General features: G+C 41.6%; 1 protein-coding gene across 7 annotated transcripts in view; it reads right to left on the bottom strand.

Annotated features, from left to right (window-relative positions):
- Positions 1-65: 65 nt before the first annotated feature.
- hivep2a (HIVEP zinc finger 2a) overlaps positions 66-11665 on the bottom strand; it is a 125273-nt gene continuing 113673 nt past the window's right edge. For all 7 annotated transcript variants that reach the window (XM_082506165.1, XM_082506162.1, XM_082506167.1 and 4 more), the window contains 6 exons: positions 9739-9914; positions 8755-8856; positions 5878-6763; positions 5523-5631; positions 4010-4117; positions 66-3167 (listed from right to left, as the gene is read on the bottom strand). In XM_082506165.1, coding sequence (XP_082362291.1) covers positions 2457-3167; positions 4010-4117; positions 5523-5631; positions 5878-6763; positions 8755-8856; positions 9739-9914 — 2092 coding nt within the window. In that variant the 3' untranslated portion in view covers positions 66-2456. The remainder of the gene's footprint in view (positions 3168-4009; positions 4118-5522; positions 5632-5877; positions 6764-8754; positions 8857-9738; positions 9915-11665) is intronic.

Genomic DNA, 11665 nt, shown 5'->3' with positions numbered 1-11665 from the left:
GACACATTTATAAATATTTTATTAAAATTTCTTGTTAAAGACAAACTGAACGCACACAAAAAAAATTATACTATTCATATTTATTTGAAAACAACAATCCATTTCTTCCACTTCTACTGCGATTCCTTGTTGCAACTGGGGTCATACATGATATTTGTATTAATTCCACAGAACACCATCACAAAAGTTACCCTTTTATATGTATGTTTACCTCTTTTTTTTGTCCTTTTTTATGTATTGTTGTCATTTCTATACAATGACTTGTGCTTTGATATCTTCGAAAGAGAGAAAGAGTTTTTAAAGACATCATTGTCATCAGGATAAGTGTACATAACAGAGGATCGAAATAGAAAAAACATTGTAAGAAGAGGATATACTGGTCGAATACACACTGGTACAGAATACAGAGATACACACTCACATTGCAGCCTGCCCGACTCGGCCCGAAACTGTCAACAAGAGTAAAGAGTTGTTGTCCCAACCGCTCCCTTCTTCTCCTGATTTTAGGATTTTTAAGTATGCTGTTGTTGCCTTGCAACAAATACAATCCCTGCTGGTGAGCAGAGTTTTGGCTAAATATTGCTTAGCTACAAAAGGGATATCCAGGAGATGAAGAGGGACCACAGGCGGGCCAAAAAAGCAGTGCAGAAAGCCTTAAAATCACAACTGTTGTATGTATTCTTAATATTCTCAGACAGTTTAGGGTTAAGAGCGCAGAGCAGTTCTCCCCCTAACCACTTCTTTCAAAGTTCGCTGCAAAAGAAAAGGAAAGAAAAACCGATGAATCCCGGGACGTCCACAGAAGAAATATAAGGTGCATTTGTCAGAAAGTTTGATGCATGTGTTTGCATGTGTGTCCCCCTCGAAATAAATCCATTCAGTAAGAATTTCAGTGGGTTGATTGCCATTGCCCAAAAAATGTGCATCCATAACAAAAAATGTGTGTATGTGTGAGTTTAGGGGGAGATGACTGGGTATTTACATGGACTGGAATGTTTTTCCCGTTTACATATCTGGCATTCATTCAAGAATGTGGAGCTACCTTTGCCTCTGCCTGATGTTAATCTTGGTTGCAGATGGATGCATCGGTTGGGCGGGAGGAGTGCGGTGGTGTATGGAGAGAGGCGGGGCAGAGTTAAAACCAACATTTAAGCACAAAAAAAGAAGAAGAAAAAAAAAGCCAAGGTGCAAGAAGGCATTCACTTAATGCTGAGCGCAAATCTGTGCCTTCTAAAAATCAAAAGAAAAACAAGACATAATACCACAAAAGTTAAGATAAAAAAGAGGAAACATCACAAGCAGGGGGCAGGCAAAGAGCAGCAGAGAAAATGTACAAGCAAACTACCATAACCTTAATGTGAATGTCATTCTACATGTTAAGTGCAGATAGATAGATAGATAGATAGATAGATGATAGATAGATAGATAGACAGACAGGTTGATAGATTCTATATACTATATGTATTAATATGCTGGGTAAATATTCTGGTAAATCTTCTATGTGTATATACCTCCAAGTAGAGGGGGCTCACTTAGACGTATATAAATAGGTCTAACATAAAAAGCCATATTACAGTGTGCATATCCTCGCCCTAATGTAAGCGATAGCAAAAAACCCATGCTTTACATAGAAAAAGGCATCCACGACATTTAAGAAAAAATGTACAATTTATGAAACATGGTAACAATAATAATAAATAGTATTATAGGATTGCTGCTGTACACAAAAAAGCAATTTTTTTAAATTTCACTCATATAAAAATATGTTTTAGTGCAACCGTACGTAATAGTCATATCCATAACTTCACATCGTTTGTCGAGACTTTTAAGTTTAAGGTGTCCAAAAAAAAGAGAGAGAGAGAAAGAAAAAACAGGGATGAAAGGGGGAGGAGGATGAGGGAGGGGGCTGCATTTATTACAAAGCTGATACGTGATAGTATTGTACTTTATTTACATTTACTTTCCTGCTTTGTTTGCTTATAAGAACATAAGCAAAACAAAAAGAGAGAGAGATAGAGAGATTAAAGAAAAGGCACACACGTAGCTGTCCGATGGTTTTTTGTTTTTCTTCGTCGTACCGTTTAACTAGAGTCCTTTGTTTTGTTTTGTTTTTAGCAGATTTTGGTCGGGCTCACGTTGGTGGGAGTTACCGTACATGTGTATGCTCTTTAAAGTCTTTAAATAAGAAAGTCTCTGAGAGCAGGCCCCGTTTAAAACAGGCATGCTGTACACGAACATTAAGAGGTCCGTTTGAGTCTTTCATTTTTCTTTGTATGCATTGTTTTTATGTGTGTAAGAGAGAGAAAATGGGAGAAGAAATTGTATGTAAAGTGTGCAAAAGTCAGTTTTTCTCTCTCCTGTTGCACTTCATCCCTTCCTATTATCCGAAAACAAACAAACAAAAAAAAGGAGACATCCATCATTTCTCCTCCTCCCCTTGGTCCTCCTCTGCAGCACTACGACACGTCTTTGCTTCTCTTTGTGCTTTCTGCCTCTCTGTCTCTCTCCAGCTTGAGAAGTTTGGATGCCATTGGAGGCTGCAGGCTGTCAGATCCGGGGCTTGGAGGGTAAGGGGATGAGGAGGAAGAGGGCGAGTGAGGAGAGGCTGGGACTGATGAGTGGGGAGGCCTGAGTTCCAGGCTGCTAAAGTGCTGAATACCAGGACCTTGAGGAGGAGATGGTGATGGGTGGGGAGATGGCGAATGGTGTTGATGGGAGTCTGGGGACAAAGCTGAAGGAGAGGAAGAGGAGGAAGGCGCTCTGCTTCCGTCTTTCCCGTCATCCACTCTGCCTCCACCTCCTCCTCTCTCAGCAAACTCCTTGGAGTCAATGTAGAGGGAGGCGATGGCCTTTGTGCACGTCTGGATTCCCTCTTCCTGCTCCTGCTCCTGCCTCACGCCTCCTTCTCCTTCCTTCTCCTGTGAGGAGCGGAGAGGTGATACTGAATCCCTCACTGTTTCTCCCACTACTGCTCCATGCCCGCCCCTCTCTGAAAAGGAGGTGAAATGTGCCTCGCTGGTGATGGAGTCCTCCGATATGCTCTTCTGCAATGACATCCGAGCAGCTTGCAAAGCCCCCTGCTGGGCCAGAGGGGTGTTAACGGACGCAGGAACAGAGTGTACAATCTGGATTCCACCAATGGGGATCATTGGGTAAGGCGAGCGCACCTGAAAGAGAAACGTTTAATTCACTCACGTGTTAAATGTCTGATCCCATTTATACTGAACTAAATACTCCACTGGAGCACTTATGCCACTGAAAACAGTCCTTGTTTACTCTGAAGTGAGTAACATTTATGCTCTTTTGCAGTTTTGGAGAAAAAAAATCTTTAAAAGAAGAAGAAAAGTTGTTTGTAAATGACAAAAACCTGTTTTCTTAGATAAGATCGATTGTTATCATCTTCTTTAACCTTTATTTATCACATAACAAAACTCTACTTAATTAGCAGAAGTAGCATTATTACATACACACTTTTTGTATAAAATGGCTTTATAATTATGGGAATAATAATTTAACAATAGAGCACTTTTACAACATATGCTTTTTTTTCTCAAATTAAGTCAAGTAATAAATGAAATATATAAAATATTACTTAACTAAGGACATGCAAAACATGAAAATGTCTTAAACTTTCATTCTTTCAAATCTCCAGCAGGGGGCGATTATTCTGGTTGCAAACAAGAAAAAATTACCATACATCTCACCGCAGGAAATACTTTCCTGGTGAGTTTATAGCCTCAGTAGCTAGTTTCATGTCTTTAATAGAACATGATGTTCATTTTGTAAGCGATCAAATGAACAATAAAGCATAGTACGATTAATGCGTGGCTACTTTGCTATCCACCTCTTGCTCGTGACAGCTGGCTTTGGAAAACCAAAAAATGCTAAAGGTTCAAGCTGAAGCTTTAAACAAGGACGGTGACATCATGGTGGTTAGGTCCATCTTTTACATACAGTTTTTGTGAAACAATCAAAATCTGTATTATAAGAAAAAAAATAGAAAAGATACCTGTAGTTGAGAATGTAGGGGAAGGTGACTGAAGAGGACTTGGTGGGGTGGACTAGACTGGTTACCACGGCTACCCTGATCCACTGATGACGGTGAACCTGGATGCTCCTGGAAGAGAAGATGAAGATGAAAACATGCTGCTGGATATAATCACAAACTGCTGAGTTTACTTGAAAATTTCTTCTACATTTTGACAGGCAGCAAATGCCCTCAACATAAACACACATGATTATTGGACAATTCTTCTTACAATAAACACACACAGGAGGTTTTTCAATGGAAATCCAAATCTTATGTAACAAAATAAACAAATGAACCCTGATGAAATGCGCGACGGTGCTGGACAACAGGTGTTGGTACGAGAACAAAGAAATCCAAAGAATGAAGGCTCGCTCAGATTTCTTGTGTATGAAAAATGGTTGTTAAAGCATTAATCAGTTATTTGAAGAGCAGTCAGTTATCCAAGCAGAGTCGCTCTCTGCTTCACGCTTTGTTTAAGTGGGACCAGCAGCAGGAGCTGGAGTTTGAAGTAGAGCTCTTAAGAAGAAAAACAGCCGCGCTATTAACCACACCAGCCAGCCAAGATCCCATTACCACCAAAACCCAGCAGCCCTATCTTCAATCATCCGTCTCTCCAACCCTCTCAGTCTATCTGACTCGCTCTTTATTCCCTCATCCTCTCTGAATGTTTCTTCTGTCTGCCAGACGGCTTCGTCTCTGTCAGGTTCTCTCTTTCTTGGCTCCCTCTTTCTGTCCTTTTCTTCTATATTCCTAAGTTGCGCTTCGGGTTTTTCACATCAAAACCACAGTCCGCATACTCAAAAGCTCTACCTCAACGGTAGACTTTAGAGAGGCAAATGTTTTTAACAAAACCACAAGCATGCATTTACTGAAAGTGAGGAGAAGTCCATTTCTGTGAACAAAACTGATCAAAATTTTCCTCCCAGACTAATAATTTTCATAAGCAAACTTACAGAGAAATCTGAGCCAAAGAACCTGTGAAACAAGCTAACCTTCTAGTTATGAACATTTATTGTTAAAAAGAGAGAGAAGATATCTTCTGACATGAGCAGCAACAAGAACAGTAGAGAACTACTGTTGACAACTGAGAGGAAAAGGAGGTGGATTTGGGTTGCAAATTGGCTTGCAGCAACATTTCAGAATTTCACATCTCACATCAATGTTCATAACCTAGAGGTAATTTTTCATCAACACTTACAGTATTACTCTCGAGATCTCGTTAAATAAAGGATCCAGAATTTCAAAATATGTGCTAGAGATGCTCGTTCATGAATTCATCTGATATAATTGTTAACCCTGCTTCCAAAATATGCATTAGGTTCAAGCTCACAGTCTAACTATCAGACTGCTTATGTCCCTTTCCTGGCCAATTTCCCTCATGTGTCCATGTTATTCTTTAAAGTTAAACCATTGTCTGTCCCATGCACCAATCAGCGTCAGTGTGGAACTAAAATATTTAAACATTGAAGCATAATCATGAACAAAATCTTACCGTCTCCATTTCTGTGCTGGCTGTGTGACGTCCCAGAGCGCTGAACTCTCCCTGACCCAGTGCACCAGTCTGATGACTCAGCCTCAGGCCCCGCGCCCCGCTCTGCTGGCTGGTGGTCACAAATACGGACAAATATCACATTATACCTTAATCAAGTGTAAAATGTGCATCTGTTTATCTGTTAATGATACTGAGTAGTTTTAAGTTGAACTGAGGTTTGCTGTTAAGCTATTTAAGTGAATCAGTTAGGGGTACTGGATTAAATGGAAAAGGTTCTTCTTCGGACCTGGAACTTGCTAAAACCATTAACCATTAAGTAACAAAGTGGCTGAAATCATTCAGAATTTGAGCTTACCTTTGGTGGTGAAGGTGTTGGTGAAGTCCTCTGCGAGGAGACACAGGCCGGATCATCCCCCTGTGGCGGCCTCGTGGTGAAAGGTCTCGCTTGTAATCTCTTCCCGATGGTGACGTGGGCCGAGACAAGGGAGAAAGCAGTGACAGGTGTCCCCTTCTTGGTGAAAGGTCTCGCCTGTATCCCCCTGCTGCTCCCAGGTCTCTCTTAGGGGAGATGTGACGCAGAGGAGAAATGTCCCGCCGGGGTGACAGGTGTCCTGCGCGGGGTGAGAGGTCACGACGTGGGGAGAGGTAACGGCGGGCTGAGGGTGAGGAGGATGGGGAAATGGGGGATGGGCAGCCAGAGTTGTCCAAACCGGGTGAGGAAAGTCGTGATGAGGGGGAGGAGAGATCTGGGGAGGGGACGGGAAGGTCTTCATCCATGGAAGAGGAGGAGGAGGGTGGAACCAGCAACCTGCTACCCTGCGACCGCTGCTGGCCTCTCTGGTACTCTGACTGACTGTGCTCCCGCCTGGCCAGGTCGGTAGGCGGAGCCTGCGGTGTGATCTGGATACTCGGCACGGTGGTGAAATAGCCAAACAGAGGCGGCCTGCTGGTGTTTCCCAGGAGGTCGGACGCTGAATGGTAAGAGAAGTGAGGAACAGGTTGGGAGGCGGCCACAGCTGTGACAGAAAGGGAGGGCAGGCCATAAGGCTGCGGGCTGGTCGAGCGAGAGCGAGTCTTTGGGGTGGAGTCACCATCATAGTCTTCTTCGTCGTCGTCTTCATCATCCACCTCATCACCATCTTCTTCACCACCCTCTGAGTCATCAGCATCTGAAAACTGGTGATCTGCCATCTCGCCTCTGGAATTCTTCTCTGAAGACCTCTGGCCTTCATCTCCGACATCTTGAAGAAGAGGAGAAAGCAGCAAGAGAGAGAAGGAAAAAGAGGAAGTGGAAGAAGATGTGAAAAAATATTATAAGCAGGAGATGAAGAGTGAAAAACAGGTATGAAAAAGAGATAAGGAAAAATAATTGAAGGTGAAGTAGTAAGACAAGAAGAAGAAGAATGGAAGGAAAGATAAGAGACAGAATACAGACACAGGGATAAGGACGAAAGGACAGGAAGAGGAAGAAAAAAGGGGAAAATGGACGAGAAACAACAACGATAATGTATAAAGGAGATGAGGGAGAAAAAGCAGAAACAAAAAGAGTGGGAAGAAACATACAGAGGAGGCAGAGGAAGAAGAAAAGAAAGCAGAAGGAGTAGAAAGAAGGAAGGAGAGAAACAGGAAGAAGACAAAGAAAGGATAAAGTAAAAGGAACAGGAGGGGGAAACAATAAGGTAGAAGGAGACGAAAAGGACAATGAAGAACAGAAGAATGAGTGGAGAGAGAAATGGTTTGTATTAATAGGTGACAGAGTTTAGGTGTAAAACAAAACACCAATGAAATCTCATTCCCACCAGCTCAAAACAATAAAACACAATAAAAAGAAAGTTATTTAAACCCTCAACACTTTGGTTTTTCCCACAGGATGGACTACAGCCAAATGTTGGCAGGGTCTTATTGTATAGTAGCAGCAAAGTTACTGCTGGCAGGTAACCAACGCTTTAAAATGCAGCCAGACGATTGGCTGAAAAACGTTAATTCTGGGAATTAAAAAGTTTGTTTGCTTTTTGTGACTTTCAAAAGAGTCCAAGTTGAAACAGAGGCATGTTTTTGTTGTTCAGAGCTTCTTATCTGTCCAGAGAGAGATCGAAAAATATGAAATTGATCTAAAAAAAAAAAGAAAAAGAAAAAGAAAGAAATTCCATCAGCATTTTATTTTCCCCCCATATGCAGCACAAGGAAGAAGTAGTTAATAAATCGTATTTAAGCAACTATTTCAGCGGAAATCAGTTGCACTAACATTGGACTACTTTTCCAGTTAGTCTTATATACAACAGTTTCTCACAAACCACCAGTGTTTATGTCTCAGTGACTCACTCACTGGATTTCTGTAGCGCTCCCTTTCCCCAAAAACCCCCTGTGTATATGTGGGATCATATCCCAATTAAATGGCATGCCAAAACATAGTTACATTTAATTTGGTGGTCTACATGGTGGGGCGTTACCACCAGCTACCAGTCCCATTCTGGTTAAATATGATGGTAAGGGCTAAGTTCATCTGCTTTTACAAAAATTATGCAAAGAAAAGAGGTATAGAGAATCAGTGGATCCATTACAAGAGCAAACTAGATACCAAGATGCTGTCCATTCAGATGTTTAAAGAACAAAGTGTAGCAAAGATCAGCTGAAAGTAATAACTGCGAATGGTGAAAACTCCATAGATTATAAAAATAATCCCACTAATTTCCAGCTTCATTATCAAGTCATCAGGAGATTAACGGGAAATCGAGACCACAGCCCCGAGAGACAGCTGATGAATATTTCATGGAAAATCATATTCATTCGTTAATATCAGCCCACGACAAGTTCGCCAGTAATAATTTTCAGATTATTTCCACATCAGCAGATTAATAGCACGGCGTATTCCTTGGCGTATCCTCATGAACCTCGTCACCGAGGTTGACTGGCTAATATTTGTTTCTTTTTCTAAGCTGTAGCTTTAAATTGTTCCTGGAGTATTTCAAGGCCATAAGAGGTGTTTTTAAAATATTTTTTTTAGTCAGCTTGTGTGTCAGGTGTGGTTGTTTGACATGGATGCTGGCTGTCAGGATAAGCTCTGCTTTCCATTACACTAATTGTCTCTGCACAGCTACACCGAGCCAAGAGCTCTGCAGGCTGCACTCAATAAGACAGCAGGATGTAGTCCAGCTCAAGAAGTGTGTGTGTGTGTATGTGTGTGTGTGTTTGTGTGTGTATGTGTAAATGCATGAGTGTGTTTGTCTCCTACCTCCTTCGTCTGCCTCAGTGTCCTCAACGGAAGACATGGAGACTCCCAACTCCAGACACTTTTTCATATGAGCCTTAGACTTCATGTGCTTCGTCAGGTTTCCTGCAAAATGCGCACACACAAGCACAAACACCATTTAATGACCCTTCGACTAGTCTTACTGGAAACCACAGCTTGTTGGGCTGCATCAACACAAGACTGTAAAAGAAAGGATGAAATGGAAATAGAAGCGGATGAAAGAGTGAGACCGCAAGATTGCAATTTATAAATAATATATAATTTATAACAAATTTAATTTAATAACAAAATTACTCAACCTGTCTGGACTCTGCTTCAGTTGGCAGAATGTATAGAATCCAAAGATACGCATACTTTACATATGAATTTGAAAATCTATCCCGTGGATAATGGCTTTTTATTAAAGATCACATATCGGGTAGTCAGCATCTTTAACCTCTGATATGATGGAGGTTCCTGCTGACCACAGCTACAGAAAAACAGCCTTTCTGCATGTTTTATTCATTCATTTAACCACTTAGTGCTGCCCCTTAAGAGTTTTCCTACTAAAAGTCTGCCGTAAAAAGCTGCTAACACCTGGAAAAATGTTTACAAGGTTTACTGTGATGGTCAAGGAGAAAGTTTAGAAGATATTTATGGAGGTCTACAATATCCAGTGGTTACTGCAGTTATAAAATAAATCAAACCCCGGCCTTAATAAGTCACTGCATTACTTGCATACAGAGATAAACATAGTTCAGTCAGTAGCGCTGTAGTCAAAATAAGATTCATTTCCTCTCCACTAACTTATATTCGACACTGTAAATGCAAAAGAAGCAAAACCCGATCAGAGCAGACATCAGCGACAACAGATACGAAAAAGCACCTAGGGCGGAGGCGGGTTGCAAGGACGGTTGCAGTTGCACAGTGACTGTAGCCAGGCTTGCTCATAGCATGCTGCAAAACACAATATAAAAGAAGCCCTACCTTTCGTCTTGAATGCAAAGTTGCAGAACTTGCAGACGTAGGGTCGGATGTCGGTGTGCGTTCGGATGTGTTTCTTCAGCATGCTGGGCTTCTTGCAGCGGATGCCACACTCTTCGCAGATGTATTTCCCTCGTCCACGACCACGGACGTAGACGTAGTCCTCATTGGATTTATAGCTGGAGGAAAGAAACAGTGCAGCGATTAGGTTTTTTACATTTTTGCAAAACAGGCACTTTGTTAACACAATAGCAGAAACAATTGTTAACAATGAAGCCATGAAAGTGAGTTTTACTTGTAATATCATAATTTTGTCCTGCCACAGTTGTTATTTATGCTTATGTATACAGTATAAAGATAAATAATGTACTGCTATAATATAACTGCCAGACAGCCCTCTACGGTTGGCTGTGATTCAGTTCACTTCATCACAATTTATTTTTCCCAGCGGGACAATTAAAGGCTGGTGAAACAGTAAACGGATACACACATACAGCACAATGCTAACACACACACAGAGGAAGACACCAATCCAGTTTTATATTAAAAAATATATGAAACATGTATTCCAATCTTCATTGGACACTCTATTCATGGTTATTGAAGATCTTTGTCCTTCACCACAAAGAGGTCAGAGGTCAAAGTCAGAGACACAGATGCTTGCTGACACAGAGGTTCTGGTTAAATAAGACTGAAATGAGGTTTCCTCTGCTCAGATGCATCATAGGGATCAGAGGCTGCAGTAACCATTCATTCATGTTTAAATCCCATCACCCCTGCTGGGATGGTTCATATAGTGCTATATTTTACACCTTGTCATATGTCACTCCGCGGAATTTTTAATTTCCATTTGCAGTCATTTCCAATTGCTTGCCTCAAAGCTGAGGTTAGTCCCATTCATTACCCAACCACTGCATGCCACCAATAACCCCTGGTGACACGATGGACACCAGAAGGACAATACACCCACACCCCTCAAAAAAATGCTCAGGAATGACTCAAGGCACTGATTTGGCCTGTACACTACCACAATCCCACAAGCTGAGCATTCGCTCGAATGATTCCAGTGAAAAACACAATCCACAGAGGTCCCAGTGACGTCTAACAGATCTGATGGGTCAGAGGTGTTCTGGCAGCTTAGGGGCACCAACATATTGTCAGGCATTATCAGTTTTACTCTGAGGAATACACCTGTACACATGTTCATCTGTCTTTTGCACAATCCCAAATCACACATTTGGCATAAACAAAGTCTTTTATTTTGAAAATAAATATCATTGCCACGCCTGTCTCTGCTCATCAGCTCTGCACATCTTGACGCAGCTTCTGTCAAAAATGGAGAGCGGAGAGCCGCTTCTGGGATGCTTTCGAAGCACGCTGTGAAGCAGCTGGTGGCGTATTCCACGGGGGTTATTGCCACAGCTGATCATCGTGTGTTTGTAGTAAGCTGCAACAGATTACTTTGTGTCTCACGATGATTACCATGATTAATGTAAGCAGAAAACAAGCCTGCTGTCTTTTATTATCCCTGTGAATTCTGTTGACCTGGTCGTAACCTCCATACAGATGCAACCTTTCTTTGTTTTAAGCTAAAACGGGAACCACTGGAGCGTTCCACTTCTGGCTTTGTTGTTCATCATCTTTTCTAAAAAAAAGATAACCACATTCCTTCAGCCAGTCCCACTTATTCTTTTACAAGATTTCTTTTTTTTAAGCATCGCTGTCAGTCGTGATTTTCTATCCCACATGAGTGAAAGAGTGGACACTTGGCAGTGGGATCAGTGCATGTCTGCCTGAGTCTGTCAGTCATGGAGGGAAGTTACCACCAACCACCAGTCAAATTCTGGTAAATTCTGTCTGTTTTTGCTCTGCCGCAGAAGCATCGCATTTAGTTCAGTTTTTTTGTACTAAAGAAAAAAACGAATAAATC

The sequence above is a fragment of the Aulonocara stuartgranti genome (assembly GCF_965226115.1).
Source record: "Aulonocara stuartgranti genome assembly, chromosome: 15".
Taxonomy (NCBI): Eukaryota; Metazoa; Chordata; class Actinopteri; order Cichliformes; family Cichlidae; genus Aulonocara; species Aulonocara stuartgranti.
Note: the sequence above shows the minus strand (reverse complement) of the source record. Positions and strands in the feature narration are given on the sequence as shown.